This window comes from Emydura macquarii, unplaced genomic scaffold (genome assembly GCF_026122565.2).
Source record: "Emydura macquarii macquarii isolate MOO-44397 ecotype Brisbane River unplaced genomic scaffold, CSIRO-AGI_Emac_v2 contig_3220, whole genome shotgun sequence".
In the NCBI taxonomy this organism is placed as follows: domain Eukaryota; kingdom Metazoa; phylum Chordata; order Testudines; family Chelidae; genus Emydura; species Emydura macquarii.
Window position 1 is genome coordinate 990,975 of NW_027133357.1, and position 14,467 is coordinate 1,005,441.

At 54.3% G+C, this 14,467-nt stretch overlaps 1 protein-coding gene across 1 annotated transcript in view; it reads left to right on the forward strand.

Annotated features, from left to right (window-relative positions):
• The first annotated feature begins 290 nt into the window (after positions 1-290).
• Positions 291-14,467, forward strand: part of CPNE5 (copine 5) — a 149,492-nt gene continuing 135,315 nt past the window's right edge. Inside the window, exon 1 of the mRNA XM_067531656.1 lies at positions 291-593. Within this exon, the coding sequence (XP_067387757.1) occupies positions 487-593 (107 nt within the window). The 5' untranslated portion in view covers positions 291-486. The remainder of the gene's footprint in view (positions 594-14,467) is intronic.

Below are 14,467 nucleotides of genomic sequence, written 5' to 3' on the forward strand. Positions count from 1 at the left end.
GGCGGAGAACCCCCAAGAGGCGCCCACCTGCACCCAACCAAGGCAGACACACACAGGTGCACACCCAGGCGCGCACACGTCACACACACACACCTGCAGGGAAGGGTGCCTACCCCATCCTGTCCCTGCCAAGTTCGCTGGGCTCTCCCCGCCCAGCCCGGGTGGGCAGGCCCCTGGGCCGGGCAGGGGAGGGGCTGGCCCCGGCACCCCCCTCGGGCGGCTGCTCTGCTCTGTGCTGTGCGGGGAGGTGGAGCCTGCCGCTATTCTTAGGCGAGGAGCGCAGCGCCCTGGAGCCCGGAGCTGTGCAGGAGGCAGCGGGGAGCCGGCTGCGCGCCCGGCGCTGGAGATGCCCCGCGCGGTGCCAGCAGAGGGGCAGCGCGATGCCCGGCTGTGAGCCCCCCCCAGCGTCCGGGCTGTGAGCGAGAGAGCCCGGGGAGCCGGGGTAGGGCGGGGGCGGGGGGGGGGCGTGTTCGGCGCTGGGTGCCCATGGAGGAGGCGATGGACAAGGGGGGCGACATGGCGTCGGTGAGCGACTTCGACCCCTTGGCGGGGAGCATCCCGGCCACCAAGGTGGAGATCACCGTCTCCTGCAGGTACGGCCCGGGGGGGGCGGCGCAGCCCAGGCGCCCCGGGGATGGCCGCTGCAGCCAGTCCTGGGGGCAGGGCGAGATGCGGGGGGTAGGGGGGAGCCCAGCCCCAGAGAGCAGCAAGTTGCTGCCGCCGGGGAGGATGAGGCTCGGGGCAAGGGGGGCCGGAAAGTTTGTGTCTGTGCGGTGAGCCGGGGGGCGGGGGCAGCTCGCCGCCGGGTGCCGCTGGGCTTGGGGGAGCGGGTAGCAGCTGCCGGTGAGCAGGGGCTGCGGGCCGGCCTGGGCTCCGGAGTAATGAGCCCCCCGCTCCGATCCCAGCTCCGGCCCCGGAGACAAGGGGGTTCCGATCTGTGGGGGGTGGGTCTGGCGAGGTGGCAGTGCCAGCCTGGGCGGGGCGGGGGGGGGGTCCCAGGGCCATATCCCACGCAGCAAGTGGCTCTGGAGGCAAAACTGCTCCCTGCTGGGTCTGCATGTGTGTGTGTGTCTCACTGGGTGTGTGTATGTGCACCACTGGGTGTGTGTTATCACTTGGTGTGTGCGTGTGTAGCAGTGTGTGAACCTGGCTGCATGAGTGTGCATCACTGTGTGTCTGGGTGTGTAAGTGTGCATCACTGTGTATCTATCAGTGTGTGTGTGTGTATGTGTGTGTGAATAACTGGGTGTGCGAGTGTTTCTTGCTGGCTGTGTGTCTGGGTGTATGGTGTTCCTTAGGAGTGCATAGCTCTGGGTTGTCGCCCTTACACCGTCAGTCCTGGGGTGCTTCCCCCCCACCCCCGATGCCCAGCCAGCCCTGGCGGTGGGGAAATGGTTGTGTTTGCTAGTGGAGCTGTCGGAGTTGAAATCAGCAGCAGCCCCCCATTGCTCCAGCACAGCTGCGCCCCCCTGAGCCCGTGCACCGCGCTTCCCCCCAGCCCCTCCAGTGTTTACTTCTCCAGCCGTGCAAGAGGGGTGCCTTGGAGAACAAGCCCAGCGGTCTGGCTGCACCGGGGCCAGGCACCCCAGACTGCGTTTCTGATCGGCGCCGACCGCCCAGCCCTGCATGGAATGGGATTGGAGAGGAAGTTTCTTTGAGGCAGCAGCAGTCACCTGAAGCGCTGTCTCTGGCTGTTTGGCAGCTCGGGTGCCTGGCCTGCATGGGGTGGAGCCGGGGGGAGGCCAGGGACCACATCCCACCCTCCTTACCCAGTCCAACTGTTTCCGCACTGTGTGCCCCTCAGCTCTCTGTGCAAAGGGCCCTGCGTGCATGGAGGGGCTCGGCCCCCCGACAGGAGGAGGGTGCTCAGTGGAGTTGGGAGCCCTCAGAGGGGGAGCAGGGAGTGCACTGCCCTGTGCTGGGGAGAAAAGATGCCCGTGGGGCCAGGTTTTTAAAGGGATCTAAGCAGCTAACTCCCAGTGGCTCCCATCTGGCCCAAGGTCCCTTCGCACTGACTCCCTGGAGATCCCCCAGAAAAGACAGTGCAGCCCAGGAGTCCTATCCCTGGGGATCCTGCAGGTGTGGGGCAGGCCCCCTGGCTCATTCAGCCAGGAGGGGACAACACAAAGGAACCTGGCAAGTGGGGGCCAGCAAGCGATGGGGCCCCAAATTATTATCCGGGCAAAGTGCGTCAGGCACCCGCGGGAGCTGATTCCATGTGGGGGTGCTGGGTTGGCTGACCAGGCTCAGCTGAAAGATGGGCCGGATTCCGATCTCAGTCACAGACCGGTGTAAATCCAGAACAATGGAGTTACTTTGGTTTTATGCCAGCATAACCCAGCTCTGATCTCAGTTATCCTGGTGTAAATCTGGAGTAACGCCATCGTAACTCTGGATTGGCGTTGGGGCAAATGAGAGAACTGGACCGTGGGCAGTCATTCCTGATTTACACCAATGACTCCCACCCAGTGTATTTATGCTCAGACTTAACATGCAGGGAGTAAGTGGGGCGTGGTGCTAGCCTTGAACTGATGTGCTATATTCTCAGCCTTATTCTATGGGCATCACACTCAATAGACGGCTTTATCCCTAATGCTACTTACAGAAAGATACAAGGCGTGGGTTCCTTTTGCTGTTTTAGATTAAAGGAGGAAAATGTGTGTATAAGAGAGAGAGTGAGCCAGATCCTCCGCCGGTGTAAACAGGAGCAGCTCCATTGGCTTTGAGGGGCCTGCTATGGTTTACCCCATCCAAGGGTCGGGCCCGGACCCTGGACCAGCTACACCCTGCTCCCCTTGTTCCACAGCGGCACAGAAAGTTATTTGCCTTGGGCGGCTATTTGAGAAAGTTCTGACATTTCACTGCAAGAAGCCACAGCAGGTGCTTCCACCGGCTTGTTTTTCTCCCGGCATTTAGAGCTGGGGATTGCCTGGCCATGTGTTTGTGACCGGGCATTGCCAGGTGGGGATAAACCAGACTGCAGAGAGAGGGGCATCCACTAAACTAGCAGGGATGGCTTTACTGCCAAAACCTTTCCTGAGCCACCCCTTTTGACCAGAATCAGGATGTATCCAACTCCTGCAAGACAGAGCCATGGAGCAAAGCTTAGGATACACACATCTGTAAGGGCACAGTATAGGTAGAAGGATGCTCTTGTGATCTATCTATCTATCTATCTATCGTGGAATGCCTGGATTCTGTTATCAGCTCTGACACTGATTTGCTGTGTGACCTGGACAAGTCCCTAGCTGTTCTCTGTGCCTCAGTTTCCCAACTCTCCCTGGGGGTTGGTGTAGCTGAATTTCTGCCTTGCACGGGTGCTGCAAGATGAATTAGTCAATGTCTGTAAAGTGCGTTGAAGATGAAAAGCCCTGTGGAGGTACGAAGGATTAGGCTAGTTCTTTGCGTCTGGCACTGAGATTTTGCTGTGTTGCAGCAGGGATTTGCCAGCTGAGGTGGGAATTCTGTTTGCACGGCCTAGCAATCGAGAGAGCTATGGAGGGGATTTGAGGCCCAGGTTCCTGTTTTATACTGTCCAGAGCTGGCCAGAAATTTTCCATCAAAATTATTTTTGGTGGAATGTGTCTGTTACAAGGAAAGGGACATTTCTGCAAAGAGAATCTGGTTTTGTTTAAATTGGGGGGTGGGGGGGGGCGGGGGAGTGTTGGAAAAGGAAGTTTCAATTTTCAGTTGCCAAAAACCAAAACAAAAATTTTAAAAAAATCCTGTTTTCAGTTTTTTTGACAAAATACCCCACAAACTTTCACAGAAAAAATTTGGCAAAAATGAAAAAAACTCTTTTAATCAAAAATGTTCATGGGGAAAAAAATCCCCTTTCCCGATCACCAGCTTTTACACTGTCTGTCCAGACTACCAAGAGTGGAGTTCAATGGCCCCTGAGTCCATCATTTGTGCAATCTGTCCGTGGATCAAACTGCTGCCTTGGGTCCCGTCTGCACTAGCAAAATGACTCTGTTCCCAGACTCAGTGAAAACATGGCTGGAACATGTCATGGTCCCATCTATGCAAGCAAGGCTTAATAGCAATAATCCTTAGCTCTTATCTAGCATGTTCCATCCCTAGATCTCCAAGCATTTTACAAGGAGGTCAGTATCATCCTTCCTATTTTACATATGGGGAAACCGAGGCACAGGGAGATGAAGTGACTTGCCCAAAGTCACCCAGTAGGCCAGTAGAGAAGCTGTGAATAGAACAGGTCTCCTGAGTCTCAGCCTAGTGTTCTAGCACTAGATAATACTGTCATCCATGTGTTAAGTGTGTCAAGGCGCTGTGATGTGATCACTGGGCCTGGAAGTTTTGCTACTTCTCTCTCCTGATGTGATCGAGCCCTGTGGTGGCAGAGCCAGGTTTTGCAACCAGGGGGGCGATGGATCATTGGTGGGGCGCTGGAGAGCAAGCGAGGTCTGCATTCACCGGGCAGCGCTTGTTCCTGTCCCATGGGGCTGGGCCCAGCTGCCCACGCTGGGCGTCGCGGCCTGGTGCACAGGGTTGCAGCGCCATTCAGTTTTGGCCTGGCCACCCATCTGTCATGACGGAGGGATGGCCGGGCCAAATTTGAGCAAATGTTGTCACGCCACGATGCACGTGATCCTGTGCGCCATGTCACAACTCCTGGAGCTGCCATTGCTGGGTGAGGGTGGGCTGGGCTCGCTCCCCAGCCCTGAGTGAGAATTCTTGTTGAGAAGGTGCTCCACATTCACCTAACAGCTGTGTGTGTGGGGGGGGGGGGAGGGGGGGGAGGGGGAAGTCACACCCTCCCCCGCGTAGTTCTGCCTCTGGAACCCAGGGTAGATGCAAGCGGAGTGTGGACGTGAGCCTGCGTGGTGAAATAAGTAGCCACACAGACTGTCACAGGTGCAGTGAGGTGCAGCAGGGCGAGTTGTAGGTCAGCGCTGAGGTGCATTGGCACAGCTTTTCATATCGGGAGTGTGTGTGGGAGTCTGTGAGGAAGGACACCGACAGAGCTACTGGGCGGGGACAGAGGACTGGACAAGCAAGAGGTGCTGTTGGTTGGGTGTTGGTCAGGATGGAGGGGCAGTGGCAGAGCTGTGGGTGGGGGGAGCCCAGGGCTGGGATAGCAGGGAGCTGCCGGTTGGGACGGAGGGGCACCGGCGGAGCTGTGCAGGGACTCAGGACTGGCATTACACTGCTGTCATGGGGTGGGGTTGAAGTGTTGGCGGGGGGGTGTGGGATTAGCTTGCACAGGCTCTGCCAGTGATATGACCCTAGCTATCAGCCTCTCACTGTGATGAGCTCCAAAAAAGCAGGAGACAGCGTCACTCAGTTCAGCAGCAACCTGCTCCTTGCCATGTCTTCAAACCGCTCCCCAGGATCGAGTTGCTCTTTAGAACCTCACTGTAAACGGAGCCTGTAATAGAAGGGGTGACTGTCATTTTTATACACGGGCATTGCGGAAGGCACCATTCTGTGACATCCCGGGCACAGTGTCATGTCGTCAGCGAATCAGGAAGTGACTTGGGGTCCCATCCAGGCTCCACTGAAGTTGATGGCTTCCCAGGATTGGAGGAGGGGAGGCAGGCATTTTTAAAAGATTATTTCAGTGTATTTCTGTGCTGTCTATCCTGGAGTCTGATTAACAGGGGTGGTTGGAGCAGGATTCTGTGCTGGCCTTCGGAAGGGATTGCTAGTGTGTGCACCTTTGTGATCTGTAAAGAACGACTGAACTTTTTAAAAGCTTTTCCCCTCCTTGTTTTTACTATCCAGTCTTTCTTGGTTTTTGCTTGAGGTCTTCTCTGGAGGACCAGAGAACTGGAGCATGACCTTTCTCTTTAATGGAAATGGTGGAGTTGTTCGAATCTTTAACAGAAAGATCTTTCCTCCCAGTGTGCTCGGCCTTTGAGTTAACTAGGAATTAATAGAAAACAAATCCAAAGAGTCTGAAGTAGCCAGAGTTAAAATCCCTTCCCCCTCTCAGTCATCAGTGGTACCTGTGATGACTTAATCCTGCCAGTTCTCTGGTTGTCCATAGAGACATCCAGGAAAAACAGGGTAGACAAGACTTGAATTTCTAATGTAAAAGACAAGCAGGAGAAAGATAATTTTTAAAAAAAGAGACACCCACACTCAAACCTTGACACACAGACAGACAGATACAAACCTTTCAGGCTTCCTTATCCATCATCAAGAAGCCCAGGAAGGCACAACCATCAATTCTCCCTTCTCCCCCCAGCCATGTCACTTGTGCCTCAGTTTTCAGCATTGCTCTGCAATTTGCCTATAACCGTGGCTCATTTGTTGTTGATCTTTCCATTTCTCAGCGAAAGGATGAATCTCAACAATTAACAATAAAAATCCTGTGCCAGATTCAAATGGTTTTAAAGGGGGATTAACTGGGGGCCTGAATACATTCAAAGGGACTCTTTCTTGCCTCACTTTTGGATCACACATGTTGGATTAGCTGTTCCTGTGTTTGTTACAGCACCCATACGGTGTTGACTTGCTGCAGTCTGATGGGTGTAAGGAACAGACGTTGTCTGCCTTGACCAATCAGAGACCAGCTCGCCCACGTAACTAGTTTTTCTTTTAAAGTATTTTGTGTGTAAAGTGTATCTCCCCTTAAAAGCGTAATGTGCCACCATGGGAAATACTAGTTCCTAAATGAAGATGTGCTGTCTTCCAACTTGAATTGCTGACTGATGCTCAGCTGTTCAGCTGTCGCCTTTGCTTACATAATAACCCTGTATGTAACAGACTTTCCTATTCACCTTTACTAGTGTTACAGGAATTCCTTCCACTGATACAGCAACTTTCTCCCAGCGCTCTGATCGCAGACGGGGATTGTTATCCCCTAGTGACAGATGGGGAAACTGAGGCACAGAGAGGGGAAATGACTCGTCCGAGGTCACATAGTGAGGGCCAGATCTTCCCTGATGTAAATCAGTGTAACGCCACTGACTTCAGTTGACAGCAGCTGAGGATCTGGTCCCTTCAGTGGTAGAAAACCCAGGTCTCCTGAATGCTAGTCCCTTGCGCTAACCACTCAGTACCGCTACTGCACGACACCTAGGGGTGTCCAGGTACCATCTGTGCCTGGAGGGCTTCTCCCCATTGCGCCCTGGATTATGGGAGGCATTTAATTAGTGCTCTAGGTTACCAGTGGCAGTTATATTGATACTGCCCCTTCTAGCCTTGGCATCTAAGTAGAACAGATTAAGGCCAAGATTTCCAAGGATGGGGGCGTGCCTGCGTTGCAGCAGGGGTCAGGAAGGAATTTCCTCACCTGTGTGCTCTACCTTTGCACAGCACAGCTGCATTGTGTGTGTGTGTGTGTTGGGGGGAGCCGGAGGGGGGGACGGGACGTGATTGCCCTCCTTCAAGCATTGATCCTTTAGCAGGATATGAGATGAGATGGTCACACCCGGGAGGTTGGATGAGGGACATCATGGCTGTAGGGCCCCTGCTCTCTTGCGGGAGGTGGGCAGTCAGATCACATGATCCGGTGCAGGGCCTGGAACTAGACAGAGCCATGAGCTGAATCCATTTGGCAGGAGGCGGGAGCCCCCATGTAACACAACGGCCAAGTGTGTCTTTGTCCCCTGCTGGTGGCGGGCACACGTGTAACGGTTTGTGAGATGGCTGCTGCGCTGCCCCTCAGCTAACGGAGCTGGTCCTGTAGCTCCGGCAGTAGGGGCCCTGGCATTCCCGGCCCAGGTGCAATCCCCACGGGTGGGCCGGGTGCATCACCAGGGGGAAAGTGGAAGGGCTCAGTGAGGCAGGCAGAGGGGGTGACGCCGGTGGGCAAACCAGACAGGCCGGGAGCTGTCAAGAGATGAAAGGTCTGGGCGGTGGGGAGGAGAAGAGGGTTGTGGGAGGAACATCGGGGCAGGTGAGAGCAATCAGGCTGTCTGTCATTGCTACTCTGAGCAGCAGAGGTGGGTTTGGTTTCCCAAATGTCTTGACTTAGGAGCACGAGACCTGCTGACCGTCGATGGAACTTGTGCTCCTAGATTGCCCAGGGGCCTCTGAGAGACAGAGCAATGAAAGGGAGAAGGGAAAAGGATATTTCAGTGATGCAATTAAAAAAGCAAGCTGCCAGAGCCCTGTGGTGAATATAAATTCCAATCCATAATATATGATGCGCAAAGCTAATAGATTCTAATGATAAATCACAGCTGATGAGAAATAGAAAGTAAGCCGGCTGTTCTGGGAATCACCTCGCTCCCGGGCAGAGAGCAAGGGGATACTGGCCTTTAAGAGGGCCAAGAGGGGAGCCAGCACCCAGCTCAGAGAGAGGATTGTGAAAGGATGTGCACTGAGTCGTTTAACACTGACACTGGGCCAAATCCCCAGGAGGTGTAAATTGGTGTTGTTCCATGGATTTACACCAGCTGAGGATCTGGTCTGACATTTTCCGTGGGGCTGGATGGCTTGTGAGGACTGGAAATGAGATCTGCCCCCAAGTTACAGGCTTGAATGCAGTCCAAGTTGATGGAAGCTGATGCCATCCAAAGCCTGTTTGGTAGGTCTCAGTCCAGTTGGTGATGGACATGTGTCCACGTCACCACAACCACCATCACCGCCGGTGCTACTTGTCCCCCCTGGTGGGAGCCTCAGCAGAATGGCCATGGCACCTGGACTCCTGTCTCACCCCTAGAAGTGGCTCTGCCAGGTGAGGTCTGACCAGAGGACAGGGCAGGGAGTGGGTAACTTGTCCTGCTGGTGCCAGACCTGTGCTGTAATCAGAAAACCAGTCATGGGAGCATGGCTAAAACCAGCCGAGAAAGGGGTCTGTAGGCTCAGTTTCCAGGTGTAGCACGGTGGGGGTGGCGACAATGAGATAACAACAGCAAGTCTGCTTGGGGTGTTGGTAAAGCGAGTAGCAGCCCTGCCGAGGGGAGCCAGCTGGGGTGTCTTCCTGGCAGAGGATTGACCATGTCTCGTGGCCTGATTCTCCTCTGACTTACGCTGGTGTAAATCAGGAGTAGCTCCAGTGCAGTCAGTGGAAGCATACCCATGCAGGACCCGTGTCAGTGAGAGAAGAATCAGGCTGCTCGACCCCAGCAAAGCATGACCTTCACATCGGGCCAGACTCTCACCAGGTGTAAATCAGAGTGGCTCCATTGACGTCAATATTGCTATGCTGATGTACATCAGCTGAGCATCTAGCCCAATGCCTGGTGCTCTGGGGAAGCCCCTACAAGACTGAATACTCGCCTGGACCTTCTCTCTCTGATTGGAGGCTGCAGACTGGGCTGGGACTCAGGTGGAGTTTCTGCTGATAAATCCAGCCAGGGTCCAAGAGGTGATGAGGTCTGGGGGGAGATGACAGAGGGTCCTAGATGAGCTTTTTGTGGATCTCATACGCACGTTGGGTCCAGCCCGAGGGAAGGTCCGGTCACCACCAGAACTACAGCTCCTCCAAAATTCATCCTAACCCCACTCCCCTTGGATCTCCCTGCGCTCAGAGGGCCATCTCCACCGAGGAGCAGGCAAGGTTCAGTTTAGAGACCTGCAGAGCTGGGATATGGACGGGAACCACTCTAACGTTCTACAGGGTTGGGATCAGGTGTTTGACTCGGGCCTGCCTGAGCTTTAGCAGGTGTGTGTGTGAATTTCAGGCTAGTCTGGGAACAGCCGTGAAAACAGTCGGGGTGTCAGTCAGTCCTCGTCCCCTTCCTGCAATCTCTCAGGCAGCCAGGGCTGGCCTCAGGCATAGGATCCAGCTCAGATTTCGTTCCCTCAGACATAATATCGACTGGGAACGAAAGGAGACGGAGTTAGGGGATTTCTCCTCGAGCACCGTTCTGGAGTCCTTGGTGTGGGAGGGAGCTGCAGGTGGAGGGGGCCGAGGTCTAAGGCAGTTAAGGGATGCTGTGTCTGCAGAGAGATGAAGGCTGGGAGCAGCAACTCCATCTATTGCAGCTATGAATGAGATGCAGGATGCCTATTGAGTCTGTTCTAGTGTAAGTAAAAATGAAAGGGGTGCTGCCTAACCCTCGAGCTGACAGGGCCCTGGATCTCAGAAGCCCCCCATTGGACCTTTAGACAGGGTTAGAGCATTTCTCCAATGGCTTGCCCCCATCCTCAAGGATTACTCAGCCCCCACCAAACAGGCCCTCTCACCAGCGTAGCAATGCAAGGAGCACAAACCCACTTTCCCAATGCCTTGCCATCAGATGTTGCTGGCCACAGAACTTACCAAAGGGAGGGATTGAATTGGTCATTTGTTTAGCAAGTCAGATAATTAGCTCCTTATATGTAATGCAGGGAGTATATTCCTCTTGTCACAGTCGGTGGGTAGGAATCTTTTTTTGTTTCCTTTTTTTTGCTCCAGGAAGGAGAAAAGATACAAAAATGAAATTAAAAAAAGATTCCTTCCACTCAACAGAAGTTGGAATATTTTTCTAACTCTGCATGTATTCATTGGGATGTATCACAGAACTATAGCTCACCTAATGCCTTCTTTCTCAAGAAGTGTTCAGGATAAATTATTCCATTTAATTTGGGTGGGGGAGGGTGAGAACTTGAGCAGAATTTCAGATTTTGATCACATTTATGACCTGAAAGCTACCCTCCACCACACCTATAGTTAATGGAATTACTTGAAACCTGGTGCGTGAGATCGGAATCAAGCCACGTGCCTGGTTCTGACCTCACTTATTCTGGTGTAAATCAAGAGTAACTCTGTCGAAGTCGCTGAGTAGTTATTGGTGTAACTGGTGTGAGGGCAGAATCTGGCATGCTGTTAATCGGTGACTACACTGATTTACACCAGTTGAGGATCTAATGGATAATTTTTCCTCCTGTCTCTGGTGTGTATCTGAGTTCCTCACACTGTGATTGGTGTCTGCTTTGTCGTTGTAACCAACGAATGAATTAATTCTGAATTCCTCTCATCTGGAAATTGCTGGATCAGAAAGAGAAGGAGCTTTGTCTGGAGCTGTACAACTTGACCTTGGTTTTCAAAACTAAAAAAAAAAGGAGGGGGGGATAAAAAACCAAAATAACTGAAGTCAAGTGCTTATTTTCCTCTTTATTTGAGATTTGATTTGATTTTTTTCCTTTATGGACCTGGATTCCCCCCACCCTTTCCTCTGTGTTTCCCCTCCTCCCTCCTCTTCTCCCTCAGCTGCTTGCACAACTCCATATCAACCTTACCCCAGGGAGAAAAACAAATAAATAAGCCCCCATCCCCAAATCATATGAGTATTTGCTTCATTAAAATTCTACTTTGTCCAGACCTTTTCACATGGGACTCAATAACAGCGCCTCCTGCTGGTGGAGGCTGGCACTGGGGTAGCTGGGAACTTCCCCCACAGCCAGTGCTCCTGCACCATTCCCTCACCATGCCCCCTCCTGGCAGAGGCTGGTGTTTGAGTCCCTAGGAATCCCTTACAGCCAGTGTTCCTGGATTGTGCCCCGCAGCACCTCCTGCTGGTGGATTTCGGGACCGATGGTCACTGCCACAGCCTAACTCCTAGAATCATAATAGTCAGAGACAGAAAAGACCTATCGGGATTAGGTCCCATCTCGCTGGCAGCCAAGGCTGGTGGCTTGTCAGATCTGTTGGTGGGCTCAGTCTCTTGCTGGCTCAAACTGGTGCTGGGGTGGGTGGATTTTCCGAATGGGGGTTTCCTCCCAGCCAGAGCACCTGCAGCGAGGCTGGGACTAGAGTATTGAGAGCCCCGCAAACTCCAGTGCGACACAAGCTGGCAGACCCCTCTCTCGGCTGGAAGTGGCATGGCTGCGAGCTCTTCCAGAGCTGACACGCCTGTGCAAGACCCTCCTGCTGGCTGGTGCTGGACTAGGCCAGAGCTTCCCATGGTCACGGCTGCTATGTTGTTCTCTTCATCACTTCTGGCTGACAGACCTGCTCCTGGGGCAGCTCAGATCTTCCCCGCAGCTGAGCCAGCATTCCTCCATGGGTCCAGCCGAGCATGCGGGCCCTGCTGGAGCTGGCCTTACGTGCAGCAAGCACGCTGGTGTACGCACACATCGTCCTCATGCTTTCATTCCTCACATTGCCTTCGAGGTTGCTGGAATGCCATCAGCTCTGAGCAGGCAGCTGAGCTGGCCAGCAGTTACATGGTGCCTAAGGACAAATTCCTACATGCATTAAGGGCATGGTCCGGTGGGGAGCTGAGCACCCCTTTAGATGTGCTCAGCACTTCTCAGGATCCCTAAGAAGCCCCTGTGTAAAAGGCTGATGATGCTATTGACATACAGCGAAGCGGTGCTAAGAGGGACTTGGTGGTGGTGGTGATGGTGGGGCGGGGGAGGGGGCTTATCTTTGCTAGGCTGCATTTGCAAATGATTGGAGCTGGGCATCTCTCTGGCTGCCATTTGGCACTTGGCAGGCACCCGTGCACTAGGAATATTTTTGGAAAGCCCCAGAGATAACAGGAGGCCATGCGGAGGAATCTCATCATGCTCTCTTTGCCCAGGGCTGATCGGCCGATTGGTTAAGGAGACAGCGGTTGCTGGCTTCCAAAGGTTCTTCCCCACTTGACCACAGGGTATTGTCTCAGTAGCTCAAGTGATTTGGGTTTGGAGTGACTTGAGTACACGGAAAGCCTGGGAGACTGCAGTCCACTGCTTGGCTATGGGCCAGGGGCGGGCTAGGGCATGGGAAATTCACGCACTCTCAGGTGACACGACTGCAGTTGTATAGACGTGCCTGGCAGGTGCCTGGCACTCTGCAGTGCTCAGCAAAACGAGGGCACACCGTTGATCCTGCCCTTCCAGGTCGAGAGGAGCGCTGGGCTCATGGCTGAGGCACAGAATGGGGCCAACAATCTGGGCCTTTCCCAGCTCCTTCCGTGGAAGGAGGGGCAGTGGTTCTGGGCCCGTAGCGCTTAGTGCCCAGCCCAGTGAGGGGAATCTCCGTAGCGCTAGCCCTGGATGTCAGCAGACAGCTGTGGCACAGGACTTTGGGGCCCTGCAGCTGCTCCACCTATGAGCGCTGGAGCGGCTAAGGAAGGCGAGGGTCATGGGAGCCCTCTGCCCATAATTGAGCTGCCGCTGGGTTTGAAGGGTGGGGTTCTCCCAGCTGAGGGCACCTCTCAGAGCGCAGGGGGCTATGGGGTCTGGTCAGCCCTGTGACCCATGCGGAGGTGGGCACTCCCGTTTAGATCAGGCCTCCCAAGGGGAAGGGAAGGAGACACAGCCAACCCTCCCCTCCTGACATCGCTCCAGGCCCTTGTTTCCCAGCCTGCCTGCCTGTGATTAATGGTCCAATCTGTCTCGGCTAACAAATCAGCTGACGCCCATTAGAGGTCTGGGGGCTGCCTGCCAAGTCCTCCAACTGGCTGATCTAATGCACCAAACAGAGTGGGGGAGGAGGGCCATGACTGAGCCATCAGCAAACAGCCCCCCCATCTGGGGATCCCTGGAGCGAGCTCCCCCAGGGACCAGAGCCCTGTTGGTGCCTTTGCCCCGGATGCAGCCCTGTGTCCCTTGCTCTCTCTGCTCTCCTTGTGTGGAATCACCATCATCTGGGTTTTTGTCTGCTCATAGGGTCTCCCAGGTCGCTCTGAGCCTGGTGTGGGCACAGCTGCCTTCTGGCCTTTCCACCCCTAAATCATTGTCCTGGGCTCCCAGGGCCTTCAGGGCCTGCATCCACCTCCAGGATCTCCTCTCCCCTAACCAACCCCCACAACTCACTGCCGCCTCTCAGATGCCTGCTCTCCCTGTCTGCTGTCAGGGGCTGTGCTGTTGCTGCTGCCCCACGTCTCTGGAAGGGTTTCTCTGCCCCCCTTCCTTCCCTATACAGCTTCAAACCCACTCCATCTATACTGCCTGCAATCCATCTTCCAGCCTCCCCTAGCCCCGTGTCCAGACTCTGTGTTCCTGGCCCCCCAGCTCTCACTGCCAGGGGCGTGGGTGCCATGTTACAGTGTCACATTGCGTTGCACGGGTCTAGACACCCATTGTGTCCGAGCATCCCTCACAGACAGGGGTTAGCCACATTTGAGCTCCTTGAAATATCCACACCCTTCCTCACATGGTGCCTGGGATTTTCCCACTCAGTCCATGCCGGGTAGGACAGTTCTGAACCGCATTACAATAGGTAGAGGTAACAGCACTCCTAGATGGGCTGTCTGCAGGGATTGAACCTGGGACTTCTGGATCTAAATGGATCAAATGCTACTGCTGGTGGTAAAGGGCTGTCATAAAGAGCTAGTAGGCACTAGCAGAATCATGGAGCCCTTGCTGGAGGCCTGCTTGCCTCTTCTTTCTCTTTGTGAATGATTGCAATTTCCCCCGGACTCGCATGAAATGCAGCAACCTTTAGGGTGGAGCAAAGTAGTTATTGAACAGCTGACAGCAACAAACAACAATCCAGGCAGGAAGGAAGCTGCATATCTGTACACGTGAAATCACAGGGAAGGACAGTAAGTCCCTGAGTAGGAGTCTGGCCAGGATTCTGCAGTTAACATTCCTTCTCAGGGAATAGAGCTGGGAACCCTGGCACTTAGTGCCCTGC